The 22,720-nt window shown below is 49.4% G+C and overlaps 1 protein-coding gene across 1 annotated transcript; it reads right to left on the bottom strand.

Moving 5' to 3' along the window:
* Positions 1-1,730: 1,730 nt before the first annotated feature.
* LOC119292972 lies at positions 1,731-10,821 on the bottom strand. Its single transcript, XM_037571602.1, has 5 exons — positions 10,097-10,821; positions 2,958-3,232; positions 2,450-2,844; positions 2,122-2,352; positions 1,731-2,030 (listed from the first exon to the last, which is right to left on the bottom strand). Exons 1-5 carry the CDS (start codon positions 10,819-10,821, stop codon positions 1,731-1,733), a joined length of 1,926 nt encoding a protein of 641 aa, XP_037427499.1.
* Between the last annotated feature and the right edge of the window lie 11,899 nt (positions 10,822-22,720).

Below are 22,720 nucleotides of genomic sequence, written 5' to 3' on the forward strand. Positions count from 1 at the left end.
CAGGCGGAGGGAGGAGGGCGCGGTGGGAGGAGGAGGGACGGAAGAAGGGAGTACCTCGGTGGCGGACGGACGACGGCGCCAGCGATGAACGACGGCGGTTATCAACGCGGGCGAGAGTAAGGGGGAGAGTGAGTGAGAGAGAGGGGTCGGCCGCGCGCGTGGGGATACGGTAGGGTTAGTAGTAGCGCGGGTAAGAAAACACGCTACAGCTAACAAGAATAGCAGTAGCGATTCGCGAGTATGCATGCTACTGCTAAGTTGGACTAGCAGTAGCGCTTTGCTAATAAAAGCGCTACTGCTAAGTTGTCTGTCAAATGCAAAAATATATTGGCCATTAATGATTTTTTTGTGTACAATCTGAATTGTCAATATGAGTCCTCTCCGGTAGGAACCGGAGAAGACTCATATTGCGGCCACAAATTCTACACATAGAGTTCAGTGAAGACCAACTGGTTGTGATAGTTTGAGGAATAACATATTTAAGGTGGTAAACACCCTGTTCGCGGAGCAAGGTGGGACTAAACTATTGGGCTGAACTTAGCAGTAGCGAGTTTTAAAGAAGTGCGCTGCTGCTAACATCTGTAGCAGTAGCGCGGTTCGTTATAAGGCGCTACTGCTATAACTAGCTGGACGGCGAGGTCATGGCAATTAGAGCAGTAGCGCGGTTTTGTTGGAACGCGCTACTGCTACTTTTCTTTCAGCAGCGCATTTTCCTCAAGCACGCTGCTGCTAATTAGCAGTAGCGTTTGTTTTTAAACCACGCTGCTGGTAAGATTCTGTGTATAAGGTTTTCCCTAGTAGTGGCCTTGCCCAGATCCGCCGGTGGCCCGACCTGCCGACGAGCCGAGCGCCGCCGCGAGGGCCGGCCGTCCCGCGCCGCCCAGGAGCCTCGTGAGGGGGGAGGAAGCCCCGCCGCCGCCGACGCACACGCGGGTAGGCATTGCCTGGCGGCGGCGAGGGAGAAGGAAGGCGAGAAAGGGGAGCGGCGGCGGCGATCTAGGGTTCCGCCCGGGCCGCTCGCGGGAGCGGCACGGGGGACGGAGAGTGATAATCTTTAGTCAATGCAAAAATGCCTTGCAAGAGCAGCAATCATGATGCCTTTTGTTTCATAACAAACATGGCAGTAACTTTGCCCTTTTGATCTTGCTCTGAGCAAGATATGTATAGACATTAAATTTTCATTATTATCTCTATAGTAAAAAGTAGTGTGTGATCGTGTATTATGTATGTAAGCAAACGGCCTTCTACTGTTCATCTTGACTACTAATGTTTTCAGAAAACTCTTTCATCACTTCCTCTTGATCTATCATGTATCTATTAAGCTGTCACATAAACATGGTTTAAATACACGGCTGGCCCTGCTTTTTTACGCGACAACGGGTCATCTAGTTCTCATAAACAAACACAACAAAACAAAACACCATCATATAGTCATACATTTGAAGTTCAAAAACTCACTGTCACAGTACAAATGTAAGTTTGTTGCAAATAAGGCCACAAATTAAGTATTTTAATAAAGTTTTGGCCTAGACGCCTACTGGAAATATATAAATAATAATGATAGGTACGCAAGTAAATCATATGATAGAGACCCACTTGTTATATTATTATATGGGTACATGAATATGTGGGTATGGGTTATGCGATCTCATACATGTATCAAATCGAAAGATTGTCTTCTTCAGCGTTTTTCATTTGCAATCAAATAGAACAACTATTTCACGAGTGAGCTAGGAGGAGGTATTTGTCAGTAAATCTGTTACACTGGAAACGCAGTGCGGGCCTGCGCAGATATAAACACCGATAGCGTCCACGAACTTGCCAGCACGGAGAAAGAAGCCCGTAATTCTGCCGTCCCCCTGCCGTGGGATGTGGAAATGATGCCCCCTTTCTACTCCAAGAGGTCCGTGCTGGCATAGATTGGTAACGAAGGTGAGCGACGTTATAATTGTCAGAACTTCTGATCCGTGCTGGTACCGGCCGATCGTCCCGGAAACTCGCTCGAGGAACTCCTCCGGTCCGAGCTTGAACTGCGCGCAAGGATGGAACGAAGACACACAACGGATTAAAATGAGAGCAGTGGTGATGACAGTTGTGCATGCGCATGATTCAGAGACTCACCTTATATCGTACCCCGCCGCGACTGCCCCACCGAGCATCATTCCTATCCATAGACCGAAGGTTGCCAGAACAGTCGAGGTAGGAATACTCAAGGGCGTCTACGACTTTGCCGGTCCACACCGTCACATTCTCCAGACGATGGGGTCTCTCGTCGTCCCCATCCTTGTTGTACCCCTCGCCCCCTTCTTCCGGACCCCATAGACCGATCTCGGCGTGTGTATCGCAATCATTCTGCCGCAGTGAAGCAAAGACAAGGAATTAATAATTATGGAATCATGCGGTGACTGGGGCATAATAATGACTCAATCCACGGATGGAGGAAACTAACCTTCATCTGAGTCTCGAAATCTCGGGGGAAGTCAAGGGTCACTGGTTCCCGTCGATCCTGGTTGGCTGCGACCCACAGGGCAGCCTCTGCTTTGCTCACCTCCCAAACCGTGGCGTCGCTACAGTCGATCCTAATGTGCGCCGTCTTGAGGGAGGCGAGGTGCTGCAAGCCCAGGTCCACTGAATCACCAACAGGAACATGTACGCTCAACGAAAGCGTCTCAAGTTCAGGCATGACGCCTTCTTCAAACTTGAGCACCGGTTCCCGTGGTGCAGCAGGCCCCGGACCGCCTTCCAGCTCCACGCCCTGAGCCCTGGCGGCCTGGGTCCTGTCTCGGCTCCTTGCGCGACTTGCAAACTTGAAGTCTACCAGACGCTTGAAAGCCCCGCCACTAACTGTAATGAAAGACAAACAATTAATTAGCTAGAAGCAGAAACAGGGGCATGTTAAAAGAAATTGATTGTGATAGTGAAAAGCAAGAAGCAACATTAATCAATGAACCTCCTACCTGTAATGTTGAACCCCTTTTTTGTGTCTCCTTCAACCTGCAAACCAAGGAACCGAAGAGCACCACACTTGCCAAGCATGTCAAGATCGTTCTGCTCCAGTGCCTGGACCGTGATGCATAGACTGGAGAGCTTACATGGTGCCGATGGCGAGTGGAGCCAGCCTGGCAATCTTAACAATGTGCTCGTCTCGGAGTCGGAGGACGACCATGGGTCAAGAAGGCATGGACGATGGGGACACCCAGCTGGTGCAGTCATGACAACTGATAGACCCGATCTGGATACACGAACACGCACCAGACTTGCTGGCAGCTTACCGAGAGGAGGCTCCCCGCTAGTACTAGGGAGTGAAACTTCCAGCACCTTCAGTTTGGGACTTGGAGTGTTTGTCATATACCTTTTGATCTTTCCGCCATCCACTTCTGACAACTCACTAAGTTTTGGCGCACACATAATGCCAACTGGCAGCACCGTTTGTGGGCCAACCCACAGACGAACAAGTTCTGGTAGGCTGGCCACAACTTGTGGCAGAGCTGCCACTCCTGCCTGCTTCAGGTCCAATGTCTGCAGAAGTTGTAGCTTTCCGATTTCTTCTGGTAGCTTGAGACAACGAGCGCCGGTTAGCCGAAGATACCTCAAGAGAATCAGCTTCCCTATACCCTTAAGATCGCGGCTGCTGCAATCTTCTAAATACAAGACATGTAAAAACCGAAATGTCCCAAGGGTTAGCTGAAAGCTACTGTCTTGCGAGAACACTGAAAGTGACCTCACATGATAGTTGGGCTGATCGGTTGTTGGATATTTGGCAACATTTTTTGGGAGGGCTACAATGATGTAAGGTGGGTATATGATATAGTTTGGTTCAGGCTCGTTATGATTAAGTGGTTGCGGATCCGATCTTGCCACAAACTTTTCTTTATCTGCCATGCAAGTTATGAACTTAAGCACCACCTCGTCAACATGGTAAGCCTGTACCCAGCTGCCATGAGTATCGGCGGCATACGTGCTCAGGATTATTCTTGCATTGATGAGGTCCAAGAAAATTCTGTCTCCTTGTTCATAATCTTGGACGAAGTCTTCGGCTATCCATCTCCATATCAAGTCATCTCTCTCAATTGGGTGCTTCTCTGGGAATATGCTTAGATATAACAAGCATGACATTTCATCACAAGGCATGGCGGTCCCCTTTCTTAAGAACTCAGTAAGTTTGTGTTCGAGATGATACTGCCCACGAGTGGTCCGTGATTCAGCATCAAGATTGGACAGAAATATGTTGTAATAGGAATCTGTAATGATTATATTACTGCCGCCGTTGTTCTCTTCGAAAGGAACACAGCCATTCAAGATGTCCCTTATACGGGTCCACGCTGCTTTATCGGTATCAATAAAAATGATGAGGTACCTACGGTTTTGGAGAAGTGTTAGCATATGTTACTAGATATGCTTAATAAGGCTTATAGCTACACTAGCGAGCGCAAACAGGAGAGTGGATATATGGCTCTCCGGGCTCCATAGAGTCCTTTATTTCCAAACATTCAAAAATCAACTTTCTAAGTTAAAAAAAAACTGAAAAATTACACAAGCACGTTTTTTTACCAAAGGAAAACTGTGTAAAATTTTACACATAAAAACTTCAAAGAGTAGTATACATCCACTTATAGATGTATACTAGATCTGTGTAAAATTTCATCACAAAATATGTTTTATGTGGCCTGTACAAAAAAGCAAGATCATGTACTTTTATAGTGAATAATACATGTGCTAGAAATGCGTGATTTTCTCATTTTTGTGTAGCTCGTGTAAACAGGTATTTTATCATGAAACATCACAGACAACTAGTATACATCCCATATATATGTACATGTGTATTGTTTTTTAGAATTTTTAAAACTGCAAAATTTGAATTTTGAAGTTCTCTCAAATAAAAGGCTCCATAGAGCTTAAACTCCAATAGGCATTTCCGGCGCAAACAACTCCTACGTGAACAAGGTGCGCACGTTCCTACCTACCTACACAGCAGTTTCTAAAAAAAAAAACTACCCACACAGCATGGTTACATCTACCGTCAACAAAAGTCTGTCAATTCCCTAAAAAAAAGGTCTGGCCGTCCCTCCCCTTCAATTTTTTGTTTCTGCCGTGACCTTCCCTTCACTCATCAATATCTGACTCATTAAATCTTTGAATGGCTTCTATTGTGGATAAAGAGAAAGCATCGGGGTTTCACCAATAAGAAAATCTCTAAGTGGTTGTTTGGATAGCAAATATAATCTACCAAGATATAGGAAACCAGTTTTTAGCCGCGTTTTAGCAAAATTGGTTTTAGTAAGTATTTTCTGAATAACCGGTTTATGGAAAGACATGTTACCCGCAAAACAGAGATCACATCCGTCCGCGGATATGGATGCGGGAGGCAGCAATGCTATCCGCATACATTTCAAAGAAGATTTAAAATAATCAGATGAAATTCATGCAAACCGGCTGATTTTCATATAAATCAGACAAAATTCATTACATTTTAGACAATTTTAACTGAAATCTAATGTAAACCTAATTTAAATGATCGTTGGCACCCGTCCCTCCGGCCGTGAGCCCCGCGAAGTGAAGCACCAATGGCCGGCTTCGCACTCTCCAGCTCCGCCTCGATAGTCTCCAGCTCTGCTTCCGCCTTCGCAGCCTGAGTGGCTAATCAATCGTCAATGAACAGCCCGCCAAGCTTAGCTTTGGCCCGAGTGAAGGAGCAGTGGCCTACGATGCTCTACCCATTCTCGCTGTTGTCGGCGGTCGTGGACGTTCGACTTCGTGGTCATGGCGGCAGGGCTCGGAAGCGGCGGAGCTATCAACGTCGTCCTCGTCCTCGCTCTTGTCGTATACTTCATATGCCGCCTTGTTGATCTCCTTGAAGGCGGCTTCTAACTCCGCATGGTGGAGTCACTACCACCAGCGGTCGCGGTGGATCTCGCAGGCAGTGTTGTAGGAGTCGAGCAGCGCTTTCTGCTAACCCACGTCCACTTTTGGAGCTATGATCGTGCCAGAGGCTAGTTGCTCCTCCGAGCATTTGTGCTCTTCAAGGAGGCGGACGTTGCATGTCTGGTCCACCTGGGCTTGCCGGAACGTGGCCTCCTGCTCGACCAACCCATATTGGTGTTATGAGCAAGGGCTTCGCCCATGGTGATGCTAGCTTGGACCGGAGAGGAGGGTGTCACTGGCTCATCTTCGGGCGTTTGCTCTATTGGGACATCGTTGGCCTCCGCCGGCCAGAGGGGCGCGACGGTGTGTTTCATGGTGTGTGGCAAACTAACGGACGGGTGGCTCTAGAGTAGGTTCCTTGGCACACGTATGATTAATGTAGGGTGACGGACCGACAAGATGTCGTTTGAACGGGGAACAGTTACATGTACCGGGAAGCGGCACATGCGGCACTCTCTTGACTGGCGCACCACTTCAATGCCGGTAGCAGTGAGAGGTTGCGTCCGCTCTAGCCGGGCATGAATGTGGCATTGACACTCTGCGGCGGTGTTGACCGTTTCGAGCGGGAAGTGTGCGCGGGCGAGGGAGGGGGTTTATGGTGCGCCAGGGCAGTCAGCGGATGTGGCAGCTATCCGGACGCCCGAAAAGCCCCTCCTAGTTTGTATCTGGTTTGCGGGAAAAAGTGCGTCTGCACCGCCGAGCGGACCGATGCAGGACTGTGTTGGATGGCAAAAAACGTGCGGACAGCACGGTCCGGATGGTTGCGGGCAGTTTTTGGGTCGGCGTTGGAGATACCCTAACAGATGCCTTAAAAGATCCAGAACTATAAAATAACTGTTGTTTTACAATTTTGAGCGAAAAAACTGACCCGACTAGATCCATCGAAATAGGCTGACCTGTATATTTTTCTTGAGGAAAACCTTAAAACTAGCCTCCAAGACCTCATATGTTCAGGATTTGGGGAAAAAATTTCAGTTCGTCTTAAATAAATAAGATGGTTGGCAGGAGGGAACTTTCAGGTCCAATTGCCGCCAGCAGACGCCGCCCTCCAACCCCGCAGCCTCCGGCCAAATTTCAGGAGGACAGACCCGATTCGGACGGGAGCGCCCGCCTCTACTCCTGAAACGGAAAAAAATTCCGTGGAGACCGTCTCCAGGGCTCCTCCCGTGCGTACCCAATCTAGGATGGCGCCACGTGTCCCCCGATTGCATCCCACGGCATCCACTCTCGCTACTGCAGGGCTCCTTTACGTCGGCTCGCGTGAACCCGCGCTTCTGCTCGGCTCGATCGGCACGCTGCGACATCGGCTCACTCACGAGACAGAACATCATCCCATCTAGTTCCCCTGTTCAGCCGACAACCATGGCCGAGCGGAGTGGCGGCGACGGGGACGGAGCAGGAGGACATTGTAGAAACTTAACCCACGAGCGACGCGCGTCCATGGGATAGTTGCTCGACCCGCCGGCATCAGAGAATCCAGATAAGACTGGTAGCCGCCTGGCGGCCGAGTTGGACGCAGATGCGTCGCTGCGGGGGCACGGCCTGCGGTGGATTACAAGCGTGCATGCCGCCGGTGTGCTATCATGGCCATGATCTTCCCGGATTTGATATCCGTATGCTCTCAATCCTCTTTGCGAACTGATAACTGAATGAATACAGTTTACTGATTTTTAGAAAAGAGTAGTTTTCCACCGATAGATAAACTGAGGCCTTGCATAACAGTTTAATCTTCTAGCTGTGTGGTCCTAGTTATTGTCTTGTCAATTGTATTCTCTTGTTTCCCGATACTATGATTGTATAATATTTCACCAATTGATTTATTTCTCTTTGTTTGATATTACCATGTAAGCACAAATAAATTTTACTGTTTCGCAGCAGCTGTTGTTAGCTGCTTCGATTGCACTGTCTGCTCTCTGCTGTTGGTGACTAACTTCCTTGTGTTGCAGGTAGCCTCTTAAAGTTTAGAGGTCACTGTTTTTTGAACTTATCTGAATTTTGATTGATGCACTGATGGTTCAGATTTGCATCTAATTTTACAGTGGGTGGCCTAATGGTGATATTAGATTGATATAGATAGGTACGTGTAATTACAAACAGGGAACAAGCAAAGGTCAGCAAGATAATAGTGCTCATTATTTTACTAACTTATGGACATGGAATTCTGAATTGTTCCTAGAGCTGAAAACTTTCAGCAGGTCAATGTAGTGAGCCTAGATGCTAGAACGTAACCCTATAATTATGATTTGTCGGCGGCATGCTGGTCCGACGAGGAGCGGCGTGCAGTGGTGGCGGCGGCGTCCGTGGAGACGGTGGGCACGCGGATGGAGTGGCCCGACCACGACGAGGGCGGCCGACAGGGGCTCGGTTCGAGGCGGCGCGCGGTAGTGCCGGTGTCGTGGCGGAGGCGGTGGGCACCGAGATGGCGGCGGCAGGCTTGTTGGCTGCTCTCTCGGCCATGGCGGTCGTCCTCCGCTCGTTGAACCGGATGGATCGGGCTTGCGTCGCGTGCTGCTGCGTGGGACTCCTCCTCTACGAGCCGATCGGAGACGAGCCGAGCTGCGACGAGTGCCGAGCGCTAGCGCCAGGAGCAGCGAGAGTGGGTGCCGTGGGATGCCATCGAGAGACACGTGGCGCCATCCTAGATCGGGTACGCACGGGAGGAGCCCTGGAGACGGTCTCCACGGAATTTTTTTCCCCTGAAACCGCTGTCGGTCGATGCCGCCCTCCAACCCCACCGCCTCCTCCTTTCCTGCGCCGGGATCCCTCTTCCATCGTGCGCGGCCCCGACCACCGTGCCGCCACCTTACCTCGACGGCCCCGACCTTCCCGGCGCTCTCATCGACTCCGCGCCTCACTGCTCCGCCCAGAGTAGGTCCACGCAGGGTTGAGAACCTTGTAAGCTGTCCGCCTTGGCGGTGACGAAGTGAAGCAACACGGCGCCCGTGGCCCGCAACAAGCGAAGGTAGAGTGCGTGGCGGCTGCCATGTCCCTCCGCACTGCAGTAGTTCGTTTTTCGGTGATTGGGGCTAAAACTGAAGTTCGTGCAGCTGGGCGGACGCGAGAGAGGAGGAAGAAGAAAACCACGGAAAATATTTGGTTTGATGGTGAATTTTTACAGGATTTGTTCCGGCGCTGCCCTGAGGGTACCACAAAACAGGGTTAAAGTTTGCATTATAATGCTTTTATGGTACCGTGATATAAGGGATATGCTAAAGATGCTTTAAACGGGGCACAATATCGTAAGGGATCGGCTAGAGATGATCTAAACGGGTTACAACTTTTACCTACACATTAAAAAAAGTTCTGTTACATGGTTTTTAGACGAAAGGTTTCACGTAGCGAAACTGTATAAATAAAGTCCCCAAACAGCAAAGGAAATCATGTATGCATTTTTTAATGGTGGTAAATTACTATTTTTGTAGGATGGGTAACTTAGCTACTCCCTTGTGCACCGTGACCAAGGAGGAAGAAAAAACGAGAGAATTTAATGTTTATTTGCTAATTAATAGCATTGCATGCAATGAACTAACCACTGCATGTCGTGTTTGGTAGTCTCAAGTCATTAAAAGCATGCACACCCTACATCTCTTATTGGTTGATATGTCAAGAAACAAGAAACGAGGTAGAATTTAATGCACCACGCCTAAGTATTTTGCGATTATTTGGTTTTTGTAAAATGACTTACACACCTAGACGGAGGGAGTAGTACTCCCTCTATTCCAATTTGTCGTGCACATAATTCTTTTTGAGAAGTCAAACTTCACTAATTTTAATCAAAAGTTCATAAAAAATATCATTTACATCTAGAATATGAAATCCATATCATAAGACGTATTTTTATATTATATATGTGTGCTATAGTAGTCTAGTAGATATACAGATAACTTCCTATCCAAACTCTGTGAAACTTAATTTGTAAAGTTTAACCTCTAAGAAAAATTTATAGGCATTACATTATACTCCCTCCGTTTCTAAATACAAGACCTTTTAGAGACTCCAATACAGACTACATATGAAGTAAAATGAGTGAATCGACACTCTAAAATGTGTTTGTATGCATTCGTATGTAGTTCATACTAAAATCTTTTTAAAAAATCTTATATTTAGCAATTGAGGGAGTAGAAAGGAGTGAGTAATAATTGTGGCTGAAAGTAAGTTCTATAATCATGTATACCTCTTATTCTCGAGGAAATTTCTGATTTCTTGCATGAGTCTCTTCTTGTTCCACAAGCTGTCGGCGTTGTATGCCGGGTTCACTTCGTTATACATGCGTGTGAGGATGTCAATACAGCCACCGCCGCCGCGTGTAGAGGCAGACGACACAGAGACTAACGCCGCCGCCGCGTAATTCCTTTTGAGGTCGTCGAACACCCCCTTGGCAACCTCAGTGGTAATGCTGCGGTCGGCGTCGTGGCTGACGATGGAGACCAACCTGATCGGTCTGATGTGCTCCGCCACCGATGCAACGCCATCACCAGCAGCCGCCGCTTCCGTGGGACACGCCAGCATCGAGTTGAGCCCACTCTTGTGGCAGTCAATGGCAAGATGGCCGTTATCATCACCAGTGATCTGCGCGCGCGCCACTAGAGCAGGCCGCGTCGCGCACTCCACTGGATCAGCCCGCGCGCCCGCCACTGGAGCAGCCCGCACCGCGATGTAGGGGTCGATGTCCTTCCTGATGCGGTCGATGTGGGGGTCGATGTCACGGCAAACCGCCCATCTCCGCAGCCTTGCCCGGACGCCGTGGGCAATGAGGAGCACCTGGCGGAGGTCGTCGATGTCGTTGATGTCCTGGATTGAATTCGACATCTTCCGGCGGTTCGACCGCGAATAGTGGACGTTCTCGACGACATACCGTACGTCAAGCCTGTCCTCTATAAGCTTTTTCATCTTATCCATCACCTTCGTGACCAGCTGCTCCTGAGCGATGCCTCCGGAGTAGAGACACTTGAGCGAACTAGATACATGTCCCTATTTATGCCTTGTTTGGTTAGCCCGTAAACCACGTGTACTGCCTGGGATTTGGGCCCAATCCATGGGGATCGTCCCGCCGGAAATAATTACAGGTGGATCGCAATTTTGCTGTTTGGTTTGTAGCAGGGTGGGGGAAATCCGGACCCAAACCCGGTCGGTCCGCCCCGTTTCACGGGGTCCATAAGAATCGATTCCCATTCGTGAACGAATCCACGGGAGGTGAGCGCAAGAAACCCTGCCACTGAAGATGAGGCTAGCGTAGCGGCACAAGAATTAGAGCATCTACGTCCACAACCTGTAAATCCGATCCCTTAAACACCCGCGGACGTGTCAGGGCAATGCATGCGTTTGCGGGCACGACCGGGTACTCCTTAAATCCTATCGCCCACATCCGTATATCTCATATCAGGTACCCAATATCTATACTAACCATGCAACATGAAACTAAACAATGTAGATCATCAAACACACATAGAATCGAACATAGAAATGCGCATTCCGATCATCAAAAGATCAACAACGAAGATACAAAAGGGTGCCAAAGTTCACATAATTCACATAAACGACGGACAAGTTTAAACTAGGTTACTAAAAACATGGAATTAAAGACGAAGACGACGGAGCTTCACCACTTCCTCGCCGGGCCTTTGCCCTTCCGGTCGCCGGCGCGGCTGTAGGTGTCTGCGGCTGGTGGATGGTCTTGGTCGTTTGAGGAGGAGGTGCAGCTATCGTGATCGTCGCCATCGGAGTTGGAGAGGACAATGAACCCCTTCATCCGACGGACCACCCTGTCCTGCTCTCGCTTCAACTTCGTGACCCAAGACTTTTCCGCCGCTGCCTCCTTCGCCTCGCACTGTGACTACTCAATAGCAAGCCGGAACGCCTTGGCTTTCTTACTTCAGAGGCGGCGAGCGTCCATTTCCGCCGTCATGAGGGACCGGCCGTAGACCCATTCGAGCAACCACACATCCTCTTCGGGCTCCGCCTGCATCCCGTGACGGTGCCACGCGGACTACTCCGCTACGTCCCTCTCCCATGCATGCTGCCTCTCGCGCCGCTTGCCGCACGCCTCCGATTCCGGTGTGCGCATGCGGGCCGGCGATGCGGGCACTAGCACCTACCGCTGCCCGCGTGGAGGAAGGGCCGGCGGAGAAAGGAGAAGGCGCGGGGGCGGTGTGGACTGCGCTGTCCCGGCATTGCTGTGCGCGGGTCGGGAGGGTCCAGCTACGGCGTCCGGGTTGTGCCGGCTCGGGAGCTGCGGCAGCGCTCAAGATACGGAGCTACCGCCAGTGTCCACCTTGGACCACTCCAATGTGGAGGGCCATCTCCTCCTCGTAGTCAAGCTCAGAGCCGGAGTCGCTGCAGGAGCTGGACATCGGAGTAGATGGGATAGGAATCAGAGAGGGAGAGGAGAGGACGGAGCGAGAGAGAGTGAGCTAGGATTCGGAGTGAGGCGCCCGAATTGGGGTTTTTGTGGGACAACTGTGGGTCAGTGGTAGGCCGGGCCTATCAGACGGACGTGTCCGGGCCGCCCTATATCAGTCCTATATTTAGGCTGGATATGAGGTATGCCGATCAATCCGGGGGTTTGTCCGCGGTTTGAGAGGTCAGATTCGACCGGACAGTCTGCCCGGACATTTGAGATGTGTATAGGGGGTCTAGCTATAGATTCTCCTATCCTGTTAGATTTTTTTTTTACTTTCCCTTGCCTGAATCCTCTCCTCCCTCCTTTCATCCCGTCGCCGGCGGCGGACAAGGTGTCCGTGTGACTTCCGTTTCATTCTGCTGCTTGGACGAGCTGCAGTATTCTACAAGTAATCATTTGTTTGTTCCTGGGAACCGTTCTTCACATGTGGTGCTGAGATTAATCATTATGCCATAAGCCCAAACATGTGTTCAAGTGTACATGTTATTACGCATCCTGAAAGTTATTATGCATGATTTTTTGCTAACATCAACAAATGAGCATGCTTACTAGTGATTCACTAGTTGTTACTAGTAGTTGCCTTCCACATTACCATGACAATTTTCGTTGTACATGTGTTGTTCAAAAGAGTAGGAAACATTTTTAGCTCTCTTTGCAGGAAGTATTTATTTTACTGGCCAAACAGATAGCAGCAAACCGTGGGATCAGACTGGTTGTAATGGGGAGTATCATATACTAGTATCATGCATATGATACTAGTGTATGATACTACCTCTCTAATGCATAGTATCATATATTAATATCATGTATTACTCTATTTATTGTCATGCATGACACAAAGTAGCATAACATTTAATATGATACGATATCATGATATGATACTACACCCTTTCTTTCTTCATTTAATGCTATGACACCTCATCAAAATTGCCTAGTTGACATGCATAATACTAACTATGATACTATCATTACGACCAGCCTCATGGGAAGGCACTTGCAAGAAGTATTTTAATGACCCAAACAGATAGCAGCAAATGATGATGGGTGGATCATGGGAAGGAACATGGATCGATCACTACCTACGCGAGGCTAACGTGCTAGTAAAAGGTCAACTCGCACACGTCGTGACTGAACCGAATATTTCGGTTGAATTAAGGACCACCAAAAGACAGCTTGCAGCACGTCCCAGTACAGCTCTGATCGACGCGTAAATCGCTTTGTTTAGTGATCAAATAGCTCGGCAGGTTCGCGTGTGCTTTCGTGATCATGGATCCATCGAAATTCAAACCCCTTCCATCAAAAACAAATACCGACCATATATGACTGCTATCAACCAATCGGGCTCTACTCAATTAATACATTCAGGACATGCAGCAGGGAATCCTTTATCTTTGATTAAACATCAGCTTTTCCACGATTGACTAATTTATCGGCCGGGTCAATCTCATCGAGGATACTCTCCCTCCGTTCGGCAACATAACAACATCAACGGACGGCCAGGTCATTGATCAGAAAAAAAGTTGATTCATACGGGCACCTTAAACGGGTTTTAAATGTCCTTGCTGACCGGCATCATTCATATTCAATACAAATTTGGAGCAGATACGGGGTGGCCTGGACGCGTCCGCCATGTCGGACCAGCTCGATCACATCGCAAATTGCACCAAATCTCCCCCATTCCGACCTACACAATTTCAGGGACGAAGCTAAAAAAAGCTTACTAGCTTCATGTCTTTGACAGTGGGGCCATCTTCCATAAATGAATAGTGATTAGTACTAAATTAGTGAAGGGTTTGCTAATCTCCACTCCTAACACTACTAGGGGAAAAGACTAGTAGTAGCGTGGGTTAAACAGCTAGTAGTAGCGCGGGTGCCCGCGCTACTACTAGGGCGCTACAACTAATTGGGTAGGAGTAGTGTGGGTGCCACCCGCGCTACTACTACTAATTTCAAAAAAAAAATCTCAATCACGTGCGTGCTGTCAATGGCAGCAATGGTTTGATCCAGTGACGGCTGGGGTCGCCGGAGGCACGGACGGGCAGCGACATACCAGATCCAACGATTACTGCTGGAGAGGTCCCGGATACATGGTGGAGCAAGGCGGCGTCGTGGGGCTCCACTTTGCAATCAAGGTGAGAGCTTCTGGTCGTCCATGGCGACGACCTGCACGGGCATGGACATGGGAGGGTGAGTCAAACCAGAGGGAGAGAGGAAAAGAAAAACGAGGGATAGAGGAAGGAGATGGAGCGAGCAGCAGGCTGGTCATCGGTGGTGAGATGCTCCGACGTGGTGGCATGGAGACGCGGGGGAAGACCGACGAGCTCCTAGACGTCGGCAGCGCGAGGCGGCGGCCTCTTTCAGCGCCATGGAGCAAGAGGGGTGCATGGGCAAGATGTTCATTTGAGAGCTTATGGAGAGAGAGGGGGAAGGGTAGAGGAAGAGAGGAGGGATTTGGGGGAGAAGATGGGGATTTCGGGATTGTTAAAAAACCTGTACTTTTTTTAGAACGAAGACGCTAGGAGCATCCGTGTTTAACTGAATAAAACCCACAATAGGCAGCGTACACGAGCATAAAGTCTTACAACGCATCAGACACCCTCAAAAGATCGAGCTAGGCGAGGGGAGCAAGTTTTGGATTACAAGCCGTAGCCGGCTGAAACAGAGCATGCAGGCTCTTAGAGATGAAGCCAAAAGGTGCCACACATCCCTACGGTGGTGGCGCAGGAGCTCTTGCCAAAGTGTAGACCTGACGAAGACAAGCAAGAGCGAGCTGCAGAAGATCAATGTCTTGGCGCCTTCCCAACGGCGCCCACTTCTGCAAGAAGATGACACATTTGAAGATCACGCCAGCAGGATGAGAGGGGAATGATCCCTCAATAGTAAGCTTGTTCCTAATATGCCAAACTGCCCAGAGTAAAGCCCCTACGCAACATCACATGACACGTCGAGTGGTGCCACTAACTGATGACAGGAGAGCGCACATCTCAGAACTAGACCTGGGATCCCAGTCCCGGCCTGCGGCCTGGCGAACCGCACTCCACGCGAACCAGGCAAGGTGGCAATGGAAAAAGACATGGTTAGTGGTCTCTGGCTCCTCGCAGACCGCACAAGGCCCGCTGGCCGGGCCATTGCTTTTGGCTATGTTGACGGACGTGGGAAGTTTGTCACGACACAGCTGCCACAAAAAGATTTTAATCTTGAGGGGAAACCTTGCTTTCCATAGCCCAGAAGCAACCTGCTAATGGGGGCCTCTAACGAGAACTCGGTATAGGGAATTTATGGAGAACTTGCTAGAGGCATTAAGGCGCCATGACACAACGTCCGGGCCTTGGGTTAAAGCCACCCCCTCAACAAGAGCCAACAAGTTTCCCAAACTTGTCGACTCCGGGCTGGTGAGTTCGCTGCGGAACAACAGCACCGGCGGGGACTCAGCCATAGCTTGAGCCACAAATATGCTTGGTTCAAGCACTACGTTAAATAGGTCTCTAAACCTGGACCAAAGGGGTTGGTCACCAATCCAAAGGTCCAGCCAGAAGCGAGCTGAGCACTCGTCTTTGACCGGAAACTTCACCCCCATGGCGAAGATTGGTTTAAAATCCTAAATAGAGTTCTAGAAGGGAGACCCCCTCCCCATGGCCGCAAAGAAGTTGCTCGTCGGGAAGTATTTGGCTCTGAGTAGGTCTGCCCAAAGCCCAGTTTCTCTTTGAGACAACTTCCAAATCCATTTGCACATGAGCGCCATGTTCATCAGCCTGGAATTCATCACCCCCAGTCCCCCCTGGGACTTGGGACGACACACGGCCGTCCATTTGACAAGGTGGTACTTCCGTTTGGGGCCTGCTCCTTCCCAAAAGAACTGGGACCGAGGCGTGTCAAGCTTGGAGTGCACACCGTCGGCTGACAGAAACAAGCCCATTGTAAACATGGGTAGAGAGGATAGACTAGAATTGGTAAGGATTAGTCGCGCTCTCGATGACATGAATCTACCTCACCACGGCCCAACTCGGCCCGCTACCGTGTTGCAAAGGGGGGCCCAGTCCTAGATGGTAGGAGCCTGATCCCCTATTTGTAGCCTGAGGTATTGAAATGGGAGAGTGCCCAATTTGCAGTTGAGCAGATCTGCCACTTCCTGACCCTCGGCCAGCCCCATCCCCATGGAAATCACTTCACATTTGTAGAAGTTCATTTTAAGGCCGGACATAAGTTCGAAGCTCAAAAGGATAGCTTTGACCATACCTATGTTATGCCTGTCTGGCTCAAACAGCAGCAACGTATCGTCTCCATACTATACATGAGAAACCCCGCCCGAAATCAATTGGTTGGCCACCCCCCTTACATGGACAACCGTCCGAGCTCTATCCAACATTGCAGCCAGGGCATCGGCCAAAAAGTTGAACAACAGCGGGGAAACTGGGTCGCCCTGACGCAGTCCCCACTTGTTGCGAAAGTAGTGGCCTACTTTGCTGTTGACCGCAACTCCCGTTTGCCCCCCCCTAGAGACCAGTTGCAGCATGTGGTGGACCCAAACAGACAAGAATCCTCTTCCCAAGAGGACCTGTCTAAGGAAGTCCCAGTTAACATGGTCATATGCTTTTTTGAAAACAAGTTTTAAGAGAATCGCTGGTTGCCACGTTCGTTTGAGCAAGTGTACGATCTCAAGAAGGGCGACGCCCCCCCCCCCCAAGAATGTTGCGACCTCTAATGAATGCAGACTGATGTTCTCTATGGACGCAGGTCATACAAAAAATTTGCCGAATTCGCTTATAACAACAGCTATTAATCTAGTTTGGGTAAAGCCCCTTTTGAAGTTCTCTATGGACGAAGGTGTCGAAGCCTCTTAACTGGTCAGAAACCGGGGAAAGACAATTCTTTGGCCCGGACATGATCCAGGAAGCAGAAGAGCAAGTTCGCATTGTTCGTGAAAAGTTGAAAATAGCTCAATCTCGTCAAAAGAGTCAATACGACCGAAAACATAAGGCTATGACTTTTGAGGTTGACGAGAAAGCTTATCTTCGGGTTACTCCTCTGAAGGGAACCCATCGTTTTGGTATCAAAGGCAAATTGGCTCCTCGTTACATTGGACCTTTTCGCATTCTCGCTAAACGAGGAGAAGTTGCCTACCAATTGGAACTACCTCCGCGTCTCTCCAGAGTCCACGATGTCTTCCACGTTTCTCAACTCAAGCGTTGCTTCTCGGATCCTATTCGTGGAGTGGACCACGAAATGCTTGATCTTCAAGATAACCTCACGTATCGAGAGTACCCTATTCGTATCCTCGATCAAGCCGAGCGTACCACTCGACGTCATAATATCAAGTTTCTCAAGGTTCAGTGGTCGCACCATTCTGAGAAGGAAGCAACTTGGGAAAGGAAGGATCGTCTTCGACTTGAGTACCCCGCCTTCTTTCCGGAGGAACCTAAATCTCGGGACGAGATTCTTTTGAGTGGGGGTGCGTTGTCACACCCTAGCTAGTTCATGCATTAGAGTGTTGCATCATCTCTATTTTTCTCAACAGAAACTTGAAATGGGGATGACAGAACCCCCAGCCCCCTCTGAAACCAACTAGGGTTTACTAAAAACATTTTCAATGAACCTGAAATGGCCTTCTAAAATGTCCATCATTTTTGTCTTGGTTCAGAACCTCTGCCAAAAGTGATGCACAACTTTCTAGGTCATCCTAAGGTCTTTGAATTAAATCATAAGTATTTGAATTTGGGCATTTAAAATTTATAAAAATATTTTAATGCTCAAATAAACCCAAACTAAAATGTTCCTTGCTGAAAATATTCCAACTAAGGACCAGGTGCAGTTTGGTGAATTTTGGAGTTGCCTAGGTATTTTTAGAAATTCAACAAACCTACAGAATAAAAACAGAAACAGAAAAAAGGGGAAAGACTTACCTGGCGCCACCCAGAGGCCCACCTGCCGGCCCAGCCCAGCCACCGCTCCAGCGAGCTGCTTGGCTTGGCCAGGCAGGCAGGCAGGTGCTCGACGGCGGCCGCAGCATGCGCCATGCAGCTGCCCGTCGCCCTGCTTCCCCCTCTCACCCCCCTGTGACCTTGGATGAGCTCCACGTCGTGCCCCGAACCCCCTAGACTCAGCCCCAGCTCCTCTCCCTCGCTCTCCCGAACCATGGCCAACGCCACCGCAGCCGCACCGTCGCCGTAATCGCGCCCTCCTTTGTCCTCGCGCTGCACCACCGTGTCCAGGAGCTTCACCACCCTCTACTCCTTCGAGCTAGCCGAGCCCCGAGCGCTTGCGTGCCCCGAAGCCACCGCACTGACCTCGACCGAACCACCATCGCCGGAGATCCCCTTCGCAGTCGCCGCCGCACCAGCTCGTCCCCGACCGCGTCGTCTGCTCCCTCGAGATCACCGTGAGCTTGGCTACCTCCTCCCCCTTCCCTTTCTCGCTCTCGTGCACCACCGCGAGCACACGAAGTTCACCGCACGCGCCGCCGCGGAGCTCGTCGCCGACGTGTCTCCGGCTAACCACCGGCCACCCCACCTTGTCTAACACACTCACCGCGTCCCCAGGGGTCCAACGCACCTCACCACGGGCCTCGCCGTGCCCCGTAGCGTCGGATCCATCTTCACCCGACTCCGGCGACCGCCAAAGTCATCGCCGGCGACGTCTCCGGCCACCCCGAGCTCAACCACCGCCACCAATAGCCGCGACTCGGTCTCAGCTACTCGTAGATGCCCTCCGCCGCCCTTTTGGTAGCCGGAATGCACAAAATCACTTCCGCCGCCGCGTTCGGCCTCGCCGGCGGCTAGACGCCGGCGTGTTAGACTTTGACCTTGACCAGGGTGGGCCCAGTTTGACCCCCCTGAGCCTATGACAAGTGGGCCCCCCTCTTCTAATTAACCCAGATTAGTTTAAACTAAATTAAGTTAGTTTAATTAACTACTGACATGCGGGACCAACTGGTCAGTTTGACCTGGACCGGCCTGTTGACCTGCTAAGGTCAGCATGACATCATGCTGACGCAGTAATCCTTTTCTGGAATTAAAATAAATCCAGAATGATTTATAAATTCCAGAAAATACCCCAAACTTCAAAAATTCATAGTAAATTATCTGTAACTCCAAATGCAAAGTTTTATATATGAAAAATGATCAGAAAAATCTAATCTATCCATCTGTACTGGTTTCATGCATGTTTAAGCAAGCTAACCTGATGTTTAGAGCAGAACTAGATAAATCACTTATAAGGGCCATGTATGAGTTTGAAACTTGAATCTTTGATTCAAAATGGTTCAAACCCATCTGGTTTTAGTTGCATTAGCCCAACACACTCATATTGCCATGTTTCATGCATGCATCATATTGTTGCATATTGGTTGGTGATGTTTGTGTATCGGTGCTCTCTGCGGCAGGTCCTGCCCCTGAGGAGTATCGTGACTACCCCAACGAAGAACAATATCAGTGCATCAACCCATCAGGCAAGCAACCAACCATTTGATCATATCGATACAATCCCATGTTCTCGCTCCCGCTCTCTTTTACTGCATTAAGACAATGCGTTTCAAATTGCTGTGTGCTACGGTAGTTGAACCCATTTCCTCTGCATGACATGTCATTCCCACAGTAACTAGATGAAACCCACTAGCATGCGTAGGAGTTGTTTGAGCCATATGTATGTGTTGTTCCTACCTTGCTGTGCCTGCTATGCTTAGAGTCGTGTCAGGTCTGGTTCATCTGGGTGATGGGCTAGAGTGAAATGATCATGACGGTAATGAGAGTGATGTGGTGAACACGATTTGGTAAAGGTATCGATGAAAGGCCATGTAGGAGTACATGGTGGGTTGTTTCATTGAAGCCGACCTTAAGCACTGAGATCTGTATGTGTGATTTAAGATACAGCTACTACCATGCATTGGGCCCTGAAATATGACCCCGCTCGACTTATTATTCACCCTAGTCCTCTGTCCAGGAGTTGTAAGTAGTTTCTGGTGTTTGTAGCCTACTGGAGGCCGTGGACAGCGCTGACCGTAGGGGTGGGCTGTGATGCGGTAGGTACGTGGCACGGTGTACCAAATACCCGTTAGGTATCTCGGGAACCCTGTACACATCGTTCGGGGCCGTATGTGGAAACCTCGGCCGGACTCCCTGCGGATGGAACCTGGATAGGCGATAAACCTGGACTAGAGACTTAGGTGTTTAGGTAGGTCGTGGTCTACACCCACGTCGGCTTTCGCTTGAAGTCTGCCGAGCACATGTCGTGTGCAGACGCTAAGTGGTGGAAACATGTATGAAGAAGTACACCCCTGCAGGGTTAACATTATCTATTCGAATAGCCGCGTCCGCGGTAAAGGACTACTTGGTTGCCTATACAGTTCATAGACAAGTAAATGGATACTACTAAAAATCTCAAGATAAGCGTGAGTGCCGAGGATGGCTCTTCCGTAGGATGACGGAGGTGGATCCTCAGTGGTGTATTGAAGTGGTGAGTAGTGGACTCGTGTGCGCAAAACAATTTCAAGTTGGTGTATCGTAGGATAGCTTAGCCAAGAGTCAAAGCTGGCTTGCTGCAATAACCCCACCAACCCTTCTTGATAATGTGCATGTATGTAGGATCTGATGTAAGTCTTGCTGAGTACCTTTGTACTCATGTTGCTTTAATTTACATTTTTTCAGAAGACGCTGCAACCCCTTCTGATGGGTTCTTCGTAGACGTTGACATCGATGAGTAGACCAAGGCCCAGGTGGTGATCCTGAGCTTGTGAAGGACCACGTAGTATAGCCAGGCTTTCCCAAGCCTCTTTTATTTTACTAGTTGTCTGTACTCAGACAAGTTTACTTCCGCTGTTGGCTTGTATGTCTGTATGACTTGAATGCTGGGTCGTGTGACCCGTACTTGTGTGTATGCTATGTATGGCTCTCTGAGCCTTAAATAAAGTACTTGTGTTGTAGAGTCATGTTGTGATGCCTTGTTGTAATTGCACATATCGAGCATATTGTGTGTATGATTGAAATGCTTGGTATGTGTGGGATCTGACTATCTAGTTGTTTATTCTTAGTAGCCTCTCTTACCGGGAAACGTCTCCTAGTGTTTCCACTGAGCCTTGGTAGCTTTCTACTGCTCCGGAACACTTAGGCTGGCCGACATGTGTCCTTCTTCGTTCCTGTGTCTGTCCCTTCGGGGAAATGTCACGCGATGGATACCGGAGTCCTGTTAGCCCGCTACAGCCCGGTTTACCGGAGTCCTGCTAGCCCAGTGCTACAGCCCGGATTCACTTGCTGATGACCGACACATTCGATGCTGGGTCATGGATGCCTGTCCCTGTAAGTCTGTGCCACTTTGGGTTTACGACTAGCCATGTCAGCCCGGGCTCTTTACCATATGGATGCTAGCGACACTATCATATACGTGTGCCAAAAGGCGCAAACGGTCCCGGGCAAAGGTAAGAGGACACCCGTGGGAATACCGTGCGTGAGGCCGCAAAGTGATATGAGGTGTTACATGCTAGATCGATGTGGCATCGAGTCGGGGTCCTGACAGCGTTGGCATCAGAGCCGGACTGCCTGTAGGTTCTTCAAGCCAAACTGGTCGATGTTGAGTCTAGAAATTCTTAGTTATATGTAGGGGAATTGATTGTGGGATGGAACGTAAGGCTCTTTTTACTCCTCTATCTCATGACATTCTGATCTGAGTCAGTCTACTCTTCCACCGGGGGTTAAGGAATTAGGATCTCTTCTCTCTATCAGGTTCACGTGTTACTAATCAGTAGTATCTTATAGGTTTGATGGATACAAGCCTAGTTCAGTTCTACTATCTAATATGTGCTAAGATGTATCAGGACCTACGCCAGAGGTTCTGGTGGACTAGGATGAAGAGAGACATTGCTCAGTTTGTTGCTAGCTGCGACATCTGTCGTCGTGTACAAGCAGAGCATCAATGACCTGCTGGCACCCTTCAACCCTTAGCTATTCCTGAATGGAAATGGGATAAAATTGGTATGGATTTCATTACCGGTTTTCCCAGGACCAAGAGAGGGAATAACGCTATCTTCGTCGTTGTCGACCGTCTTTCCAAAGTAGCCCATTTCTTACCTGTTCGCGAGAGTATAACCGCTAGTCAATTAGCAGACTTGTACATCTCCCGAATAGTGTCTCTCCATGGTGTTCCACTAGAAATTAACTCGGATCGAGGAAGTCTCTTTACCTCTCGACTTTGGGAAAGTTTCCAAAATGCTATGGGAACCCGCCTTTCCTTTAGCACTGCTTTTCACCCTCAATCAAGTGGTCAAGTAGAACGTGTCAACTAGATTCTAGAAGAGATGCTTCGAGCTTCTGTTATCTCATTCGGAATGGATTGGGAGAAATGCCTTCCATTTGCCGAATTTGCTTATAACAACAGCTATCAATGTAGTTTGGGTAAAGCCCCTTTTGAAGT

The sequence above is a fragment of the Triticum dicoccoides genome, chromosome 4B, assembly GCF_002162155.2.
Source record: "Triticum dicoccoides isolate Atlit2015 ecotype Zavitan chromosome 4B, WEW_v2.0, whole genome shotgun sequence".
In the NCBI taxonomy this organism is placed as follows: domain Eukaryota; kingdom Viridiplantae; phylum Streptophyta; class Magnoliopsida; order Poales; family Poaceae; genus Triticum; species Triticum dicoccoides.